This window comes from Drosophila suzukii, chromosome 3, assembly GCF_043229965.1.
Source record: "Drosophila suzukii chromosome 3, CBGP_Dsuzu_IsoJpt1.0, whole genome shotgun sequence".
Taxonomy (NCBI): Eukaryota; Metazoa; Arthropoda; class Insecta; order Diptera; family Drosophilidae; genus Drosophila; species Drosophila suzukii.
Window position 1 is genome coordinate 90,613,850 of NC_092082.1, and position 22,681 is coordinate 90,636,530.

A 22,681-nucleotide genomic window follows, 5' to 3' on the forward strand; every position below is an offset into this window, starting at 1 on the left:
GCCCAGATTAGTGCTCCTTGGTAATCCCCCAATGTCACGTCACGTTTTGCGAGCTATTTTTAAGACCTGCGACCGCACAACTTTGTTTTTCTCACGCGCCCGTTTCGCAGCTAATTTGTTGCAACTTGCACTGGGTTTCCGAAACAGGGGCGTTGCCAAATGGGGGTTGGTAAAAATTATTTCAAGATAAACTAAAAATGTTTTTTAAAACTTTTAAGGAAGGTTTATATTTTTTCATATGACTAGATTAGAAACTGTTATAAAGGTGTTGTAAATTAATATTGAGAAATAAAATTATTATAAGGATACCTTTTTAAGACAGAACTCTGCATAATTTTATTTTTGAAAGATATATGCTGTACTCATTTTTTTATGAACGGATTTTTCAAATAATATAAAAAACTTTTAACGAATTATTCTATTTATATGAACATTCTTGACCAACTTAGGAACTCTTCATATAAGATTATTATAAATACATCAATATAATTTTAGAGTGTTATTTAAAGGTTTTCTACTAATATTTTGAAGGCCGCTGATTGTTGTACAGAGTATTGAAAATAATATCAAGGTAATATGTGTATTTTAGACCCCATTTACCCCGCCCTTTTTGCAACCCGCCCAACTGTCCACCCCCGGAATGGAGCAGCTGCCAAATCTGTTGACGGAGTTGCCCTTGCCGTGAGTAATTGCCTCGCCCAAGTGCCACAAACACAAACGCTGCTCCGGATTGCAGTGCCTAAAATAAGTAACGCCAAGTGGGGGGTGGCGCAAAATAAAACCAGAGGCTACTAAAGACGCGGAACGCTATTAATAGGCGCTGAAGTCAGATGGAAATGGAGATGGAGACCCATAGAGATATAGCCACTGCACTCGCATTACTCATACGCCCTGCCTGCCGCCTCTCGCGTGTCTAATTGCGCTGAAATGCTGAAATTGCGATTACCGCCGTTGCACGGGTGTGGGTAATTAAATAGCTGTGGCTATAGTGTCGTGATAAAGTTGAGCAAATATTGAGATCATTATGGTAATTCAAAGTGCCCTGCAGCTTTCAGCATCTTTGGCATTCATTTTGCGCTCATTAAACTTGAAGCATATGACTTACTATATTTTGTTTTTCATTTGTCACCGGTGTATTGAAGCTATAGCTGTGCGATTTGGCACGCAGGTGTGCTGAGTGCTGCGGTGCCAAACAACTCTATACGAAATTCACATAATTTCCTCGCTTCGAGCGGGCGCAAAATGCATTAAACGCTCTTACTATTACTATTGTTTTGTTTTTGTGTTCGTTTCAGTTTGTCTTTGATACCCTGGAATCGTAAAGCTAAGGGGTGTATTACTAGTTGGATAAGCTGGAAAAATAAACAATCAGCAAGGTCAAATTCTCTGATCAAAATCCGTGTCATAGATCAATGGATTGTTGCTTATATCAATATACCATTTTCAAAGCAATTCCTGAAATATATTCTAAATTTTCAGCTAATATATCATAGTATTTCTTTATTAAATTGTCTTTAAAAATACTAGGATATTCCCATTTCTAGCTGTATTTTAAAAATCGTACCTATTCCTAATTTCGCGACTTTGACTTCTCGCATTCAATCCAATCAAAGCGCAACGCTCCGTTCAAATCGACTCGCCTTTGGCTTTGTTTTCGGCATCTTTTGTTGTTGCGGCTGCTGCAGTCGTTGCAAAAATTGTTTAAAATTTCAAATTAGCTGCAGTTTGCATTGGTTAATGTTTCCACAATTGCTGCCATTTCTAGGAGCGGTCTCCTTAGCATTTTACACTGCCCCTGCATTCTGGAACAACTTCTCCCAGCTGCCCCCCACTGCGGGTGATGGCATTTGTGGGTAGATTAATATTTGCCAGCCAATAAATCATTCTGATCTTAGCTGTCATACATATATATATTAGCTATCTAAGAAGTGTAACAAGAAGGTCAAGCAGATGTTTACCTACACGAGAAAGAATCATCCTATTTTTACTATTTAATTCAGAGAAATGTTTTTTCTTATATGCCATAGAGGGTCATTTAAGTGTAATAATCAATTGTACTTTACTCAACAATCATAAATATATTTCTTTGAGTGTAAATCTAGTAAATATACTTTTTTTTCTGAATAATGTTTTTATAATATCAGCTTGCTCTCTTAGATTAACTAAACCTTACTGCGTGACTTACTGGCCCTTCCTGTTTCTTATCTACCACGAGGTGTTTATAAGGTTCTAAAAGGTTTGGCTAATATTTATTTGACCCCATTTCGGAAATGTTTTACAATTTGTACACAAGGATGTGCGATCCTAACATAAAGATATTTATATTTATGCAGTATTTACATGGTGAAATTTTAAAATTAGCTATACAAGTCCACCATTAAAGAAAGTTTTTTGTCTAACTCTAATTTGCACTTATGTATCTTTGTTTTAAAACTTTCAAGCTGAGCCCTAATTGCCAGTTCTCCCCTCTTGCTTGCTTATCTAAAAAGTGAAAATCCCAAAATGATTCATGGGGTTTTCCCGGCATTAACCCCGAATAAGGCCACGCTTGAGCGTACATATTTACGCATTTTGAGCAAGTTTCCGTTTTGTACAAATACGAGCAAACAGGCAAATAATAATTGCGATGAACAAATATTGGTCCGTGTAAATGGACAAGCCCCCAAGGCAAACAAAGAGTCGAAGTTACCGGGGGGTAAAAGGGGGCTTCCATAGAAAGGAAAACCGCAGGCTGGAAACCGCGATAAGGCGCTGAATATAGCCCCGTCTCTGACTATATAGTCGGCTGGTCCGGAGTGGGGTTTTCGGTGCGTGCCCGAGTTGATAATTTAGCTGGATAGCTGGTCTCCAGACCGCAGACAAGACGATACGGATGAGTCACCCTGGCTGGCAGTATGGCGACCCGTGGCCACCAGAAGCCCAAGTGTTCCACAAGTTCGGCACGAGCGACACGGAGATCAGAGCTGTCGATTTAGCCACAAAAAAGCTGTTTTTAAGAGCTCTATTCTGAAGGTACATATAAACATTAAATCTAAGAATTTGATTTTAGTTTTCAATCCAGCAGAATTAGTTTATAATTATAAGAAAATAAGTTAAAGAGTTGATTTGAACATAAAAGTATTTATTTATTTTTTAACAGCCTCTAAAATTATCAGAGGGTTATACCCCTGTTTGGTTTTTTTTCTGGTTTTCCAAAATGTTTGTATTTTTCCCTAATATAATCTTGAATTTATTATTGTAACGACTAAGCTACGGTAAAACCCAGCAGCTTGATGCATTTCCGCAAGATTTTTTCATTTTACTTAGCTCTAGATTTTAGATTTAATTTTTATTTAGTTTGTCAAGGAATTTGATAAAATGCTAAGGACCTTAAAATCCACTAAAATGTGTTTAAATTTGGCAGCTCGAATGCCCAAATTCGAGGAATTCAAATAAAAAATGGTGTTGATCTACACTAACTAACTAACTTAAATTAAGGAAAATACTTTTCCGAATTACATTATTTTCATTTATTTTAACTATATTATTTATTTCCTTTTTGTATGTTAAATGAAATAAGTATTATGTGGTAAATTATGTTTTTAAATGAATAATTTGGTATTACTTAAAAAAAATTGGTTTTGAAAGAATCATACATACATAATACTGTGCCATAAATTCTCAATGATACATTTTTTTTTATTTTTATATTTTGCTATAATCTAGCAATGGTTTCTTTATGATAAAGCCAACACTGACGCGGACATCGCGAGCTGTAAACAAATAAGTAAATAAATTTACAACTGGCGGCTGCATGCAACAGTTTGTTGTCGATGAATGAAAACGTGCTGCCAGAGGTGGCGGGCTTCGAAAGGGGATGAGGGGGAGTGCAAGGGGGGCTTTGTGGACACTTGGTGTTTGGGCCCCGGCAAACTGGTTTTTGGCCACATGCACAAGACACAATGTAAATGGCAGCGAATTGGCGCACAATTCGAGATTCGAGGCTTGCCGCACACGTGTTGATTTCGATGGCGATGCCAGCTGAGCAGCCAGACAACCCACAAAGCCACCCGCCACCCACCACCCACCACCTGGCACCCCCTTAAAAACAGAGCCCCTGTCCTGCCACCCCCTCCCCCTTAACCACACCACCTTTGTAAGTGGGTCAATTACAGGCTGCCATTGTCGCTTTTGCCACATGCACAAGGAAAAATTAAAGATCTGGATAAGAACTAGTAGGTTATTACAATTTTGGTAAAAGACTTTAAACTATTTTGGGTCTCTTGAAATATTTAAAAATATATTAGGAGAAAGATCATTATTAAATCATTATAAACAATATGTTTATTTATATTGCAAAGATTACCGAATTTTTTAAATCACAATTTGTATTCAATACGTAATATATATTATAACATATTATTTATTGTGATCGAATATTTAAGAAACTCCTCTTCTTTCATATTTTTAAAAATAGGTACAGCACAAATAATTAATTATAACCTAAATATATAATTTAATACAACTTTTTCCAAGACATATATGAACAAATTCTTTTACGAGTAACTAAAATCAATAAATACTTAAATTTTCTCCGTGCACGCATGTGTTCCTAGTCCCAGCAAACTGTAAACTTGCGAAATAATAAATTCAATTTCACAAAATGGGGTAAAAAAAACGAAGCCAAAAACGGCCAAGACCAAAGAGCCAAATTGAAAGCAATACAAATACGAATCGAAAGCACGTCTAAGTTAGTTGTGAAATTCTAGGTACCTCCATTTATCGGTTGTCAAGCTGTAGGGCGCAAGAAACACCTACCGATTTTAAGAATCTATATTGGCAATAAATTATTGCTGACATTGGCTATTATAATACTACAGTATGTACATGAGGCCACCATAAATCCGTGGGAGGAGCTGATTTTCCAGAAGTAAGTCGCCTGATTAGCGGCACGTATGCCATTTGCTGGAGATAATTTCCACAGCTCTCTTTATATTTTTGTATAGCCTTTGATAAGAGCGGGTTTTCCGAACCTACTCTTCTGGGGAAGTGCGTAAGATGCTTTATGAGTGCTGCCAATAAGACTATCTAATGTAATTCTTGGAATTGAGTGTATAAAAATATACTTATGATTTATACGTTGGTTTTCCATGATATTTTGGTGCTATAAATACAGTTCTTTATAAAAATAAGTTGTTATAGTAAATGTAAGTAAGGAAAAGTATGAAATGTATAGTAACTACATTTTTTGATGTAAGGGTAGGTATAAAATTGATACGTTTCCTTACTTTAAAATATTAATTATGTAGGTATGCTATATTTGTTTTATATACTTTGGTCTATTATTTTTTTCTTTTTTTTGAAGTTAACCCATCAATATCCAACCATATCTAACCATATCTATTTTTAAGTTGGCTAGACCCTTTGTGCATATAAAACTTGCTATCCAACCAATCCTCAATTCCAGATTTAGGCGTCTGCCTGCCTTTTTGATGCTGGTTAGGCGGTTTGCCTGCCGTTTTGGGATCGGTTCTGTTCGGGCTGCTCTTTTTAGGTCTGAGCATGGGTCTGGATGATCATGATCTGTCCGTCCCCAAGTATTTCTGGTCCGATCCCGATGCCGATGCCGAAGCCGATCTCCATGTGCGACGATGGTGGTTGGCGTTGGCGATTAATTACCCCCGAAACGGCTTTGCTGATTTCAGCTTTACGAGCCTTTTAAATTTTTTTTTGCTGGTCGCCGTCTTTTCTTCGCCTGACAAGTTGAAATATGCGTCGGACACTTTCGAGCGAGGGGCATAAAAATACCAGAACCAATCTGAACTGCTCTCGGTTCCTACACTTTTTTCCTTTTTTTTGGATTTTTGTTTAGCAGATTGGGACTGTTGTTTTTGGGCAGGCCTTTGGGTTTTTATAGTTGTTTTGGCAAGGCATTAAAACATTTGGAGTTTTGCTTTGTTCGTGCGACCGCCAATTGTTATAAGTGGATGAGTTAAGGGCTCTTGATTCTAGAGCGGCGGGGCGGCCACCGCGTGGAATACTCAATATTTATAGACCTAGGTCCGGTAGCCGAACAAAAAGAGAGCGCTTCACAAAGCGATATAGGCTAGAAAGAGGGCGGGGGGAGAAACACACTGGCTTACAGGAAAACAGATCCGGGAATATGAGGTCCAAAAAATGTCCTAAACCAAAACTTAAATTAAAGTAAAAATGAATAATCTTTCTCTACAATAATAATATTTTTTAAAATTCTAATTAATTAATTTAGAGTTCCCATATACATAAAACATGTTGTAGGAAATGTTTTTCTAAAAATAAGCTGTTATTGCTAGGAAAAAAGTAATTTTATTTCTCCCTAAGCTAATCTATTGTTTGGTTAATCTTAGGGTTATTATTTTCTTGGAAAATTAGTATTTATGAGTTAAAAATTAATTTTTCTTGTATTCGAATTTTTGATGTCCCACATGTTTTATTTTTTAGTTAATTTGAAGTCTTATGTTAAAAAAGTTACTACAAAAAATTGTATTTATTTTTATTAAATTGGAATTTGTTAAAATCGATCTTCTGTAAGCTAGTGCAATAACAACTCTTTTTCGCCGTCTCTGTCTTTGTGATGACTCATATTAGACGTCAATAGAGGTTGATATCAGGGAATTAAAGAAATGGGGGGAGAACGACTCGAAGTCGTCACTGGTTAAGGAAGCTAGTGATAAGGATTCCGGGCTGGAACACGTCATAGCTGGCCTGTGAGAAGTGGGAATGGGGATCGAAATGGGATCGGGAATGGGGATGTATTATAACCCGCGTCGGGTTCAACGTACAGATGGCTTGGGGCCACACCTGTTGCCGAAACTACAATAAAAATACAAAAACCTGCGGCGCAATAAAGCCAGGGCAGAGCAGCAGCAACAAAAGCAACAGAAGCGGCCAGAAACGCAGAAATCACGCTACGATCATAAAGGCGAAACGTGCTAATAAAAACAAAAACAAAGCGCAAGTCGCGCTTCTGAGCGGTAAGAAAACCCTACAAAACCCCTAGGAGTTGCACTTGAACCCAGGTGGAATGGAACGAGAATCCCGAACTGCGCTGGAATGCCGGCGATTTGCCCCAGCTGATGATGAGCGCACTCAAAACAGATAATACCATTCGCGAACCAGATGCAGATTCAGATACAATGGTAACCCGAAATGAGGCCAAGGCAAGCAGCGGCCACGACCCAAGAAACACAGGGAAAAACGGGGATAGCTGAAGCTCTAATGATCCTCAATAGGACAAATGAAAATTTATATGATAAGATGATAAAAGTATCTTACTACGGTCTATGGTTTTCTAAAATTTTTATTTTAATATATTGTATTTTTTATAACGACCTTCTTTTCTTTCTTTAACCTCAAGATTTTTTTAATATGAGTAACTAATTGTAAAGATGGCAATACCAAAAACAACCAATTTACCGAGATTAGGGGTACGCTTTTGCGTACTTGCTGCGTTTTTTAATTTTCCATATGATTAGCAGGAATTAAAATGAATAATGTTCGTTACTGACTCATTCAATCATTATCTCAATACCACAGGCAAATGCACAAACCATTTACGTAGCATATTTTTGTTTTTTAAAACTGAAAAATTTTAACTTCGTTTTTAATGGGAAGATCGAATCAGTTTTATAAACCATTACCAGAAGTCGAAAAAATGTATTTCGAAATTTGTAATACCAAAACCATTAAGGTAGTCTATGAATAGGGAAATACTAAATTTTTTCGGTTTATAGATTTTTTTCAGTGCAGCGAAGATACTAACCTAAAAGTAGCCGCGAAGTCGTGCGATTTGGATCGCCCACGGCAACTGCAGAGCGGCTTCTGTTCTTCACCGCCCCGAATTCTTCGCCGAATTCTTCTCCGACCTCTTAGGTTGCTTCTTTTGTTTTGACTCCCAATATTCGTAATGTTTTCGCGAGAGATTCGAGATGCAACTATACTCAGATACTCAGATACTCGTACCCGTGCCAAAAGAGGAAGAATCTGAGTGTCTCATTGAGTGGCGCACACAAACACACTCACTAAGTACAATTAAAGGTGTACGTACTGTACGTGTTTCGAGTTCACTGTACCCGTTACCTTTCGTGCGTATTATTAACTCAAATATACACAAAATATAACAACAGCAACAAGAACAAATCGTACATCAAAAATGACTTAAAATCTCGCCACACGTCAATGGAATAAATGCATTCGGTGCATTGGAAAAAGTTTTAGATGAGATTAATTACAATATTCAATTTAAAATTCGGGACACAACAAATAATTAATTAAACTTAATCTGATATTATAAATTAAAAAATATTAGAGATTTTAAAACTATAAAACAAGTAAGACAGTTGCATAAGCCATTTAGTAAAATAGTTTGAAAACATATCAAAATGGCATAAAAGATCGGTAAAAATTGGGAAATATACTTAGATCAGGATAATAATATCCTGTTTTTTGCAAAAAAGACTTGTTTGTTGTAAAAAAAAGCATAGCTGTTCAATAAGCTTTAGATTTTTGAGTTGCACAACTTATATTAGTTATAACAATAATATTGGATACGTTAATTTCTTTTATATTTATTGTTTCACTTATTTATTGGCTTATTTTGGTATTTATTGCAGTGCATTTGTATATATGCGCAGTCGTATTTACTTGTGCATAAGTATTTGTGGCGATGGGACCGCTCCCTCGCCAAAAACGGAAAAAAACAATTTGTATCCTCGCTCGCTCCTCGCTCCATAAACAATGAGAAATGTTGCATCCGCCTTTGTTTTTGTTGGGTGAGTTTGCCCGTTCTGATCTGCCTTGTTTGTTGTTGGCATTATAAAAGTGTCATTAACATGTCAACGGGTCGCCGAAGTTCGCCACATTTTTGCAGTGGGAGGGTGGCTGTGGGGTGGCTATGAAACTGGAACTGGATTAAAAATGTTTGCGACCGCCAATTGTTTTGAGGGGCTGTGCGAATATGTAAATTCCGCGTTTTTATTAATTTTAATCAAGAGTGAAATAAAACCCTTTAATACGCTGTTACAGAGCGAGAAATATTAGAGAAACAAATAGGAATTACATTAAACTTTAAATGACTCATATGAACTTCTGTTAATTGTTAGAATCGGTTTCTTAGAAATATATTGTGGAAAAACAAGTCTTATTTATAATTTAAAATTGTTACTCAAGTCATATTTAATTTAAAATTTTCTTTAATATCACAATCTTAAGTGAGTAATTTAAAAACACATTCCATTGGTTAGATAGTAATAAACTGTATCAAAATATATATATTTTATGTAGCTCAGATTCTTGGCATTTTTTAGATTATTAATAAGTTTTTTCCAAGCCTTGATATATATCCTTAAAAAACCCATTTTTTGGTTTGAGAAAATAAGAAATAAATAGTATAGATTAATTTGAGCCAAAAAACCATCTTAGGGTAATTATAAAAACTAACCGCTACTTATTTAAAAAATCTTAATTATAATTGGATATTTGGTTACGGTGAAATCTAATTTCGTAGTTGATCCGATTTGTTTGCCGTGTACCCTTTCTCCCTTTTGTTGTCAAGCGAAAAAGTTAAACGGTAACCGGCCCAAAGTTCATTCTGCTCTCCCGCTCACTTCGCCACCCACTCTGTTCCCTCCCCTCTCCCACTTAACACCCCTCTCCACTCACTTAACCAAAAAAAAAACCTTCCAGCAGAAAGGAACAACAACAACAACAACAGGGGACAACACAGGCAGCAGTACAAAAACAAAAACTATGTGACGCCAGCGCAGAGAAGTCAATGATCGGCTGGCGCTGGTCTTGTTGTTGTTGTCATAATTAAACGCGACAAATAAAATTTGAAGAAAAAAAAGAGCCGCCGACGTCGCCGCCAGGCTAAAATACAACAACAATACAACAATGAGACAACAATAAATTCTTCAATTAACATTCGCACAGGTAAAAGAGAGGGAAAGAGATAGGCAGAACACAGAGAATGAGAGTGGGGGTGAGCAAGAGGAGAGAGCGCAGAGAGCGTGACAGTCTGTCGGTGTATTTGTGTTGGTGTATTTTCACTGTGTGTGTGCCAGGATCATTTGCATTTTCGCAAGGTGTCGCATAAAGGCAAAAACAACAAAAACAACAATTCGCTGATTAAAATGCATTTACAAAAACAAAACAAGAACAAATTTCGCTGCTGCAAAAAAGTGGGCACGTCGCGCATATTTTTGTGATCCCCTTTGTGGTTGTTGCTCTTGTTGTTGTTGCATAGATTAAAAATCAGCAAAACAAAATTTTGAACACAGGTGAGGGAGCGGATGAAAAAGCCAGGCAGTGCTGGCCGATCTAGCTATTTTCAGGCTGAAATTAACATTATTTCTTACTTTTTTGCAGGATTCTTTTTAAGAATATAGTAGCTTAAACATTTAAAGCATACTTTCTGACACATTTTCAGTTTCGAATCTTGCCATTTTTATCTTAAATTATAATTTTAAGAAAAATATTTTTAAAAAACAAAAGATTAACAAATTGTTGACTTGCCATTTTATTTTTATCCTTTGTTTTCCAAAAAAATATGTACGCAAGTTCATTTAACTAAAAGTCAACATGACTAATGTATTAAAATTTAAACATTATCTTTAGAAATAAAAATGAAGTGTTATATTTCTTCCATATTTAAAAACACTGAATTCCTTTATAAAGTTGTAAAAGTTGGATCTAAAACTACCTAATCTTTTTTGATTTCAGATTCAAAATTGACTCATTAAAGTTTTAAATGTATGTTTACATTCTTTTATAATTTATTTATTTATTTACCTAAGTTTAACTTTATTATTTGTACGCGTTATAATATAACCTTATCCTTAAGTAGGTTACAGCCCCAACTTTTATTTTATTACTAAATGTGTATTGAAAGTTACAAAGATATAGGCACGTTAGTTTTAAGAAAAATAAAATTTTTATTGTTTTACGCGGAAAAGCAACTATACATTCTACAGCCGGGACTTTAATGTTGGTTCTAAAAATGTATTAACTTATTTTCTTTAAAAGCTGTTTCTTAAAAAAATATATTAACTGAGGATAAAAAAGTAACAACATTTTCTTTAATTTTCATATGTCTAGGATTTTGGTATTAATTTTAATTATATTTTATTTCCTATTTTTTGTTATTTACAAATTTATTGACGTTTTTTAAGAACTTTATATAAAAAATGTAATCTTATGTTTTGGGCCTAGTATTATTTATTTTGATACCACCCAGCCCATTTGTTGTGCTCCTGAAAATCTGCCACCTTCCGATCGCACTTGCTGTTGTTGTAGCTCGCGCTGCTGTGGTTGTTGTTGCTGCCGCCGTGCCTGTTCTACATATTGTTATTGTAGTTGGAGCTGCCGCCGCGTGCCAGCGGGGATTAGTCATAGTTTCTGCCGCTGACGTCGACGCAGGCAGCCAAGAAGACGTCGGCGACGACAGTGCGCAGTGATCTATGGGCCAGCGAACGGAGCGGATCGCTGATTTCAGCCAATTGGCGCCAAATCGTAACAAACAAACAAACGCCGAGTGTAAAGCCCCAACAGCAAACACCTTTTTGCGAAAATCAAACACTGTGGACCACCGCGATTAGTCACAAAAAGAGAAAAAACACGCCTCGTAATAATTTGTTTCTTCGGTTTGTGTGTTATATATATTTCTGAATTTTTTTTGGGGGTTTTCGCATTTTAGTAGCCTTTCAGCGCAGTTTTACCTGGTTTCAGAGCGCAGCGAAAAATATTGAAAGCCCCCCGAAAAAGCAAAAAAAAAGAAAACAAAGTGATCGCGAATGTACTTCGGCTTTTGTCGCCTGCCTTCGGCTCGCTTGAGTGTGTGCGTGTGTGTGCGTGTGTGTGCGCCTTTGAGCGCAGGTTTATCAAAATTTTCATTTTCAGTTTTAATACACTTTCTGCCGCGCTGCCGTGTGGAAGTCTTTTCTGAGTCGGTCCTGGCCAAAAAAATATTATAGAAAAAACACGAATAAGTAAATAAGAACGTGCAGTGCTCAGTTTAATTGGAAAAATAATACTTTACAAAAATATATCAACTCGGAGGTCTGGCTAACAAATAAATAAAATTAACAGAAACATGCAGTGTCTGGTTTTTTGTCGCTACGATTCGCCTGTTTATAGCTAAATCACGTAATTTAATCCGTGTTTGTTTGCCCGATTCGGTGTTTGTTTACGGCTCGTTTACCGTTACCCAGCCACTTGGCCCGCACGTGCTGATCGAAAATCGTAATAAAAAAATTGCAAATCGATCGAAAGGGCGAAAAATCGATCGCTTTTTGCGGGGCGGCGATCGCCTCCAAGTGGGCAAATTTGTGGAGTAGGAGGTTGACTCATCATCTCGTCGTCGGCTGCCTGTGGAATTGCCAAGATTTCCTTACTAGCCATAAAAACTTTGTAAATAAATATGAATAACTAAAGCTAAAATCCAAAAGTCATTAAAGTCAATAAACACAGCAAATGAAAGTATTTAATCCTGTATTAAGACATCAAGAACTTAAAACAATTCAAATACAAATAATAACAATAATTAAAACAGCAAGCCAAACAAATAGATTAAGCCGGAAAGTCATCAACAATATTAATTTTAAAAGCCAATAAAAACATTTTGAAGTAAAACCAAAATTGTGTAAAAAATATTTTAGTGCCTGCTTACGATTTTAAGCCGAAATAAAAAACCGCCAATCCAAACAAATTGCCAAAAATTAAATATAGCCACAAAACAAACACACCGATGCAAAAGCGTGTAAATAAGTTGCGTAAAATTAAAAATACGTGTAGTAAATGAAGCAAACAAAAAACAACCAGCGATAAATCAAGCCAAAAATAAGTTCGCAAAAATACAAAATAATAAACAAAGGAGAGCAGGAAATTGCAACATCTTGTGATAAACGCTGACAATTTGTTGCCCGCTGAATGATTGCAATAAAGGCCATCGAGATGCAGCACAACAACGGCGGCGGCAGCGGCAACAGCAACGCACTGCAGCAGCAGCAGCAGCAACAACTGCAGCAGCAACTGCTGCAGCAACATCAGCAGCAGCAGCAGCAGCAGTTTCAACAGCAGCAGCAGCACAATTCGCCTGATAATAATTATATTTGGGGTAACAGCCACAATGGCAATATCAGCAGCAACAACAACAGCCACAACAACCCAATGTTGCAGTTGCAGCAGCAACAACAACTGCGTGCCGCCTCCTGGATAACCGATTGCAATAAGCAGCGCCACATTAACAACAATAACAGCATGAATGTCAATTACAATCAGCACTTGCCGCAGCAGCAACAGCAGTACTTGCAATCCAATTGCAGCCTCTACACGCAACAGCAGCAACATCTTGTGCCAGCAACAACATCCCAATCCAACAATCACTTCTACCCCTGCCAACAGCAGCAGCAGCAGCAGCAGCAACAGCAATTCCTGGCCCCCACAACAACAGCGGCAGCAGCAACATCCCACCAGCAACACCAGACACAGCAGCAACATCAGACGCAGCAGCAACATCAGCGCCAGGATTATGCATCCCTTCAACATGCCAGACAAGTAAGTGAACTAAACAGCAATACTTTCTCTAAATTTAAAGTTAATTCCAGAATTATGTTGATACAATGATATAAAAAATTAAAAATGAAAAGTTTAAGTAAGGTGTTTTAAGAATTATAATCCATTGTAACGCAAATACCTTTATGTGCAAATACAATTTCACCAAGTCTCGTGATAGTACTAATCAAAATAAAAACGAATATTTAAGGATTGAGATTGACTTCCAATTTATGAGGAAACCAAATGATTTATTAGGAGGATCATATTTGCCTATAAAAAAAGTACTGATATATATATATAAATATTGACTTGAATGCTTTTATTTAAGTCAAAAATGGAGAATAGAGTTGGAAGTTAATTTTATTTTTTTTAATTTTCCTTAAAGCTATTGTTCCTAATATTGAATATGTTAATATAGAAATTATATAGCTTCTATTTCGTGACAAAATAAATATTATAATATATATATATAATATAAAAAGACAACGATTTCAAATCTTTTTATACTCTTTTAAGGATAGTTTTGCTTGGTTTTCCATGTCTCTAAGTCAAGCTTAAAATTGTATACCATGTTTATGTGAAGTGTGGGACTTTTTGGAATCGAGAATTTTAGTAATCTACTTTGCTCGCAGTGTGTATGTAACAAGTACAAGTATGTATGTACGTACTTGGGCATTATGATTTGCCATCTCCCTCATCTCCGCTCATGATTTGCTGATCCCATTCGTTTTGCGGTTTTTGTGGGCGGCGCTTCGTCCCAACTTTAAGTTTTTTGCCCGCCTTTGTTTCCGTTGATTTTGCATTTGTTTTTCCTCTTCTTAATTGCGCTTTAGTGGTGTGCGAAATTAGTAGCTCAGCTGGGAAAACTAGCCAAAATGGCGACCAAGGGGCGTATACTTGATCTTTCTCTCGAGCTTTCGTCACGTATACGACATGTGGAGCAGCGGAGTGTTTTCCCCCAAAAATACGAAAAACGCGCATACTTACTTTATCTGAAGTAAATATTTACTGCCCAATGTGGCGTGGGAATGCCACTCCCCAAACACACAAAAAAAGGGGAATAAGTAAATAAAACAAACAATAAAAAATACATTTCGAGTAATTTAATTTGCTTCAACTGCGAAACAAAAAAAAACTGGATTTCGCAAACACATATAGATGTGTTTTAAATAAATTTAAATTAAATCAGCAGACAGTTACAGATTTAAGAGGGCATAAAAGGGTTTAGTTAACCTTTCCAGAGAGGGAGACTTGACCTGTTTTCACCCCATTACACAAAGGTTTTTTGGTGAAATTTAATTTAAGATTTCAAGTTTTTTAAGTTTTTTAAAGTCAAAGCCAGCTGCTAAAATCAGATCAGTTGTAATATGTTGTAAGCATCAAGTAGCAGGTCGCAAATTAAATCATTGATTTCCAATTATATTAAATCATTCTGAAACTGATTAGCACCTTGAAACATTAATTACATTTAAGGATTTCACCATTTATTTAAATTTGCGCCAAAGCATTTTCTATCTACATAAGTGCTTCCAATGCGTTTGACTTAATTTCTCTACTTGTTAGTATTATACTTTAAAAATCAACTTGGAAGACAGTGTATTAAGTGTAACCCTGAGCCAAAGTGATAAACGACAAGTGTGATTTTCTTGAACCACCCACAGTGCGATTGTCGTCAGAGGGACACTATCTCTTGGGCAGAAAACCCCTTTACTTTTAAGTTTAATCGGGGCGATCGTCGCCGTTCGTATACAGATACATATATCGCCACTCTAGAGTCCCCGGCACCTGATAGCGTCATGGGGTAAAAATACGGAGGTGATGCATGCCCACATGTGAGCATGTCCGTGTCGCGACGGAAAGTCTACGCTTTTGCCTTTGGCCGGGTATTATCGCCAGACTCTCTAAAGACAACCTTAAAAAACGAACCCCAACATGATGACAGCGAACTCACGTCGTTGACGGAGTAGAAATGGTTATGGGTATTGGAATCGGAATCGGAGCACCTCCCTCCAGATAAGAACCCACTTGCATAGTCACGAACGTTTGGCCAGGAAGTGTAAAAGCCGTAAACAGCTCCATAAGTCCACAAGTCCGCACAGCGAAAAGAAAGAAAAAAAAACCGCACACAACTAAAAAGCAAAACCCGTAGAACGGAAATGCCAAGAGCCGAACACCCCAGAGCACATTTGTAATATAATGAGTGCTTAGGTCTGGAAAAGGGGAAATTGGGGGTGATTTTGCAACACTTATCTTCGGGCCACTTTATTGGGAGCCGGTATGACTAGGCCACATAGATTCATATTGGTTAGGCTCGTCAGTTTCTAGTGGGTCATATGCTTTATCAATCGTTTATCAATCAGGTTAAATAACCCTATCAAAATGATGCGAGGGAGATTCTCGAACAGGTGCTGAATCACTTGAAGTGGCTTTTTTAATAGATAGTTTCATATAGCTGATGGTAATTGATGGAGTTCAGTTGTAATTATACAAATTGGTTACAAAGGAGGTTAGATATAGAACTCTTATTATTTGTATTTCGACTTTTTATCCAAGTTACGAAAGTGATTTTAAACTTTATAGTGGTATATAAAATGCCAATATGTATAATATGTTTATAAATGTTTTTAAACTGTAAAAAGTTAAATCACTATCACAATTAAAGTATGTTTTTTCCGGAACTCTGGTTGATATGGGATAGAAATGTTATTGCGGACTATTAAAAATGTTATATATGTATATATGAATTATTTATTAAAAGTCTATACAAATTTGATTGAATTCCTCGTAAATAATTTATCACACGCACTACAAAATTATAAAAATAACCACTTCATATGTGGGATGTTTTCGATGAAACCACTTAGCTCCCAGCAGAATTATGAATAAGATGGATTTTGATGGAAACTCTATAATTGTAATTCATTCATAAAAACAGGCAGACTATACACACATCGATTTTCAGGAAAATCATGTTGTAGAAATCGCAAGTACTTGGGGACCTCTTTATAACGCCATTAAGCTCTTGGGAAATGAGTACTTTTATTTAGTTTTAAGAGTGCTGTCCTTGAACTTGTTGTTTTTTTTCTGGAGGCAATTTCGCGGGCCGCTCTCTGCTTTGTTGTTATTAATTATTACAAAAACAATTAGGCGCTCGAATTTAACAACTTTAATTTGCAGTCGTTTAGGTTTTATTGTTGCCATATCTGTTATTATTCCGTATGCTTAATTTTTTAATGAGCGTCGCTCGATTTGTTTTCTGCCCTGTTTCTTAGTGCAAAACGGTTCTACAACAGAGTCATTAAGTTTTCTTAATCATTTAAGCTGCAACTAGTTGGCGAACAGCCACGCCCCTCCGCCTCCCTACATCTCTATATATATCAGCCCATTAGCAGACCCAATAATCAGCTGTTTTTCGAGTGAAGGTCTCTTGGATTTTGAATGCGATTGTTTAATTGGGATTTGTTTTTCTATCAATAGATGGGAAAGTGCTAATGCACTTGTCCCTGAAATAGATTTACACCCGAGGTAAAAAATAAAGTAAAGTAACAGCAGTTGCTTTTCGAAGGAAATTACACGTGCACTTTTCTTGATAATAATTGCAGCGGAAATGGTTTGGGATATGATTAATACCTCATAGACCCATTGGAACCTCAAATTCCCATTTGTTTTTGCTTTTTAAATACGCAGATATTAGGTATACCCACAACTTTCTTGGCTTATTCATTCGATACCAAGAAATATAAACGAAATTCTGGGAACTCGATGACATGTTGGCGAATCGATGACGTCGCTCCATGACGTGATCAAAACTTTAATCAATGTAAACATTATTCAAGTGATCATATCGCCAAGTAAATAATTAAGTACGAATACAAGTTGTGTGGACTTAAATAAATTGAGCGTCAGTTAAGCACTTGAAGTGAAATATACATACAATTATAATGTAATTGAAACTTTAAGATACAAATGACGAACAAACATTGAATCGGATCAGAGTAAATTTAAATGTGAATGGGGAAATGTGGTACTGACAAATGTTTGTTTAAGGTGAGAATTTATTTACGTGGTTCTTAAAATAAACTTGCAAAAAACATGGCCTCAATATTAGGTTAGAAATTTGTTTTTTTGAAAAGTTCTCTTAATTTTAAAGTTCTTTGTTTCTTTTTAGACTTTCTTAGCATTATATTTTTTGGAACACATTCTTTTTCCTTTTTTTTTGATGTTATTCGGATTTCCTGTACAGATGGATTAGAAATTTAAGTACGAACACAAAACGGTCAAAACAAAATTGCGATAACTAAAAACGGCTGTTTCCGCTGTTTTTTATGTGATTGCTCTGAAAAAAGTCGATACTTTTAGTACTAAAAAAGATTTTTTCGATATAAAATTCGGATGAATTTTATAAACCAAAAGTATGAGTTGAAATAGAATTATAAAAAACAAAAATTTTAATTTGGCGCCCTATCACTACAGAGTTTTTGGTATGACCACTCGCATATTGATAACCCAAATAGTTTTTATAGTTTCCGCTTCCGATTTTGAGTGGTAATTCCAGTGAATTCTTGGCCCATAAAATATGAGCTAGAATGGTAACCTAATCGGCGTTGCCCCCGTGCAGTCGCCTGGCAAATTACAGCCACATTAACATCAACAAAGCAAAAAAAAGGCAGCCAGAACCGATTCTGGCATTCAAGGCATTCGAGGCATTCAACCCTCAGCCTTGATATATCCCTCGTATATTCATATATCCCTCCTTTGGAACCGAGAATCCAGAACCCAGAATCGGGAATTGGGAATTGGGAAGTGCTAGGGCGTCGCCAGGCACTCAGACATTGCTTATCGAGCTCGTGCTGTGAGAGGATCCTCATTCGAAGTCGCAGTCGCAGTCGAAGTCTCACTTCCCAGCTAATGGCCACAAAACATTTCGGCTACCTGGGCATGGACACCTCACCTAATGGGCCGCGCATCGGAATCTGAATCTGAGTCTGAATGGGACTGGGAATGGAAATGGCATTAATGCATATACGCAATGCATTACTCTGGAAAGCAACTGCGACTAATAGACGCATTTAGCACGCGCCCAAATGCATCTCGCCCATACTCATTAACTGACCTCAATCGGGAAATGTCTGCACAGGGAGAAAAAATGGCTTAATAAGGAAGGAGAATAGATTTAAATAAAACGTTTTTAAAGTTATATATAAAGTAAGGTTAAAATTAAACTATAGAATATACTAAAATTCCAATTCCAATCCAAATTCATGAACAAATTATATTTTTATTTGTATTATTAAGACAATATTATAAGAAATGGTTGGTAATAGTAGGGAACAAAAATGAATAAAATAATTTTAATAAAAAATTTCACATATTTTTGTTTTATTTAGTTAGACAATATTCACTTTTAAGGTTCTCATCGCAAAACAAAAACAAAACGTTGAAGTAAAAACTGAAAGAAAAAAGAATGTTAAATATTGTTAATTTCATCACATTTTGAAATACCCAATAGTAACTCTGAGATTGAAAGAAAATAGATAGAAATCTTTATAACTAAATTATAATCCTAAAAACCGCTTTCTCCAGTTTTAATAAATGCATCTGTGATTTTACTGATTTTTTTCGGCGTGTGGCACTTGCACTGGCCGCCAATTGGCGATGGAATTAAAAAGGCGGGGGTTTTATAAGCGAACCCAGGTAACCTGTCCGCGTATCTGAGCCTCTGAATGTCTCTGAATAACTCTGAATTGCGGGAGGCCCACAGCAGTTTCTCAGTTTCTCTAGATTCCCCAGCATTAGTATTGGTGCCTCGGTATTCATGAACAAATTATATTTTTATTTGTATTATTAAGACAATATTATAAGAAATGGTTGGTAATAGTAGGGAACAAAAATGAATAAAATAATTTTAATAAAAAATTTCACATATTTTTGTTTTATTTAGTTAGACAATATTCACTTTTAAGGTTCTCATCGCAAAACAAAAACAAAACGTTGAAGTAAAAACTGAAAGAAAAAAGAATGTTAAATATTGTTAATTTCATCACATTTTGAAATACCCAATAGTAACTCTGAGATTGAAAGAAAATAGATAGAAATCTTTATAACTAAATTATAATCCTAAAAACCGCTTTCTCCAGTTTTAATAAATGCATCTGTGATTTTACTGATTTTTTTCGGCGTGTGGCACTTGCACTGGCCGCCAATTGGCGATGGAATTAAAAAGGCGGGGGTTTTATAAGCGAACCCAGGTAACCTGTCCGCGTATCTGAGCCTCTGAATGTCTCTGAATAACTCTGAATTGCGGGAGGCCCACAGCAGTTTCTCAGTTTCTCTAGATTCCCCAGCATTAGTATTGGTGCCTCGGTATCCGTGTGTAAAAACCCCGATGAGTCACCATCGTCATCCATTTCAAAGTGGCGATGCGTGGCATACATAACACACAAATCGGATTCGAAACCAACAAAAAATCCAACATGTGCCCGGGCAACTGGTCCTCAATTTTCGAGTGGGAGAAGCGAACTGAGATACCTTTACAAAAGAGAGAGAGAACAGAGAGTGAGAACTGTGAGACCAAAACAAAAACGTATCTTTCAAGTGGAAAATGTCAACAAACGAGCTGCGCGCCAAATTGCCAATTTGAGTTTAATTTCGAGTCGAGTGGAAAATCGAAATCCCACTCGAAAATTGAGCAGCTCTCTTGCTCTATGAAAATCGCATGCGATAACTGCCTGACATTCGATTCGTATCTGTATCTGTGAGTTTGTTTTGCAGTTCTCTCGCTGGCTCTCTTCTTGGCTCTCCCCCTTTGCTGCCTCATTCTGACAGTTATTGTGCCGTCCCACTTCACACCGCTATTCGTCAGGGCCGCGAGAATCATGTGGAGCATACGAAAATCGCTCAGACGGGTTTTTCCATGCGGTTTTGGCGGTTTTATGGATTTTTCTGATTACTGATTACCGATTGGTACGGTTATTTTCTTCGTGGTGAAGGAGATATTTTTGGGATGTGTGAAATTCCGTAACGGCTAACGGAAGTGTGGAATTATTTAAAAATTCAAAGTGCTAATTACTTTACTGAATCGAAATTAAGTCAAATGAGTTACAAACCAGGTTATACTTATTTACATAACCAACATCATTTACTGCCAAGACAATAAAAAACAACTTAATATATTTGAATATATTTGTTTATTTATTATTTTTATCTGATTAAGTGCCCCGTTTACAACGGAAGGCTTAAAGACTTGATTTCCGAAAAGTAGGCAACACTTTTAATGTTGCAGTTTTATAGAGCATACTTTTTGTCAACTGGTTAGGTATTAAAATATGGTTGAATTTATCTTTCTATAATGATTATAAATGGTTATTATTAGGTAAACTAAAGTTAAAAAATAAAGAATACAATTTTATTTTAATATAAAATTAAAAAAAGGTTTAATTTTTCTGAGATTATACAATATTTTAAGAGTAACATTAATGTTCTACTATTAGTAAATTGAAATCTGTACAGCTAAGGTTTGTTGTGATGAGGTTAAGAATATTAGAATTTATTGTTTTAAAACACTTTTACTTTCTTGTGTGCCTGAAATCTGTAAAATGTATGTTTTTGAAATCCTAGCTCTGAAACTGGTTCCATTTATTCAGTGACTTCTCCCATCCCTGGTATCTACGCAACTTGAATTTCCAGGCTTCCCGCCTGTGTGCGTGTATCTGTGTGGGCCGCCCGTGTGCGTCCGCGCGTGTGTGTGTGCGAGGCAATGGCCAAGACGTCACCCGTCGGTTGGAAAAGAGTGTGAGGGAGAGGGAGCGAGTGGCGAGCAGGGGGAGAGCGGCAGCGGTCTTTTGCCGTCGCCAGTTGCCAGTTGCTCAGTTCAGTTATTCAGTTATTTTTCGCTTTTTGTTAAGGCAACTCAGGCGACTGCAGCAAACGGCAGCGGAAAGCCACGCGGCCGTCTCCCTCTCGCTCTCGCGCCACTCTCTCTGTCTCTCTCTCTCTCTCGTTAATCAGTCGTCCAGTGCCGTACCGCCACCACCCCCTCCACGCCCCATTCGGTGCTCTCCCGCTCGCACGCATTCGAGAGCCACGTTGGTTGGAGCGAGACAGACAAGGCCCCCTCCCCCCCAAAGCCTTTATAAAGAAATCCACCCAACTTGTTGTTGTTACACTTAATTTTTTAACACTTTCACAAGTGCAAAGCCAGAACATTCCCAATAGACCGTGAAGAAATTACAAAACTGTCGTGTTATCTATGAGAAATGAAAAGTATTGTGTACTTGTGAGAGCGGTAAACGTTAAAGGCCCCTCTTAAAACCGAAAAATCTGTAAGAAATTACGAAATATTCAACCGAAAAGTCGTTTAAAGTTCGATAAACAACGGTGCGTGGTGCGGGGCGTGGTCCGCCCGACGTTAATCTAGAGAATTCTACGCTTTTAACTGCTAAAAAGGTTTAACAAAAAAAGGGTGTGCGTGTGTGAGTGTGCCCGTGTGTGTGTGTGTGCCAGCTGCACATGTAAATTTTGTTTATGAACGCCAATTGAAAGCAAATAAAAAACAACAACAATGAAAGTTAAAGTCGAGCGCACAACAAAAAAGCCCGCCATCCAAAAGGCCGAAGATCCAGAGCGGGATCGCGAGGACCAGGAAGATGGGGATCATGACCACGACCAGGAGAACCTGGCGGAGGAGGAACTGGACTTTCTGCCCGCCGATCTAACCGCAGCGATATCGACGGCCACAACAACGAAAATAGCAACAACTGCCGCCACACCAACGTCGGCTGTCATGCGCAATCTTATCGTAAGTGCGATACTCTATTTGTACACCCCATATACCGGGTAATATAAGCTGGGTGAAAGGGGCTTAGAACCCTAGTGAAACTTTCCCAAAAGAGAGACGAATCCACAAGTGGTACTGATTTTGAGATACTCCCTGTGATAACTTAAGATTCAAGATTTCCTCCAACTGGAATTCTCTTGAGCAGAAGGTTCAATAAGTCAACCTACCCTTAAATAAAGTATCATCACTGTTTAAATAAATATTTTTTTTGTAAAGACCTGGTAAATAAATAGTTTTATCTTATACACACGTAGCTCAGTGAACATTAGCATAGCT

At 37.0% G+C, this 22,681-nt stretch overlaps 1 protein-coding gene across 2 annotated transcripts in view; it reads left to right on the forward strand.

Annotated features, from left to right (window-relative positions):
• The first annotated feature begins 12,927 nt into the window (after positions 1-12,927).
• Positions 12,928-22,681, forward strand: part of kay (transcription factor kayak) — a 32,338-nt gene continuing 22,584 nt past the window's right edge. The window contains exon 1 of one of the 2 annotated variants that reach the window (XM_036819372.3): positions 12,928-13,569. In XM_036819372.3, coding sequence (XP_036675267.3) covers positions 12,943-13,569 — 627 coding nt within the window. In that variant the 5' untranslated portion in view covers positions 12,928-12,942. Of the gene's footprint in view, positions 13,570-21,469; positions 22,367-22,681 lie in introns of those variants that run through there. The other variant, XM_036819373.3, reaches the window with a different exon arrangement.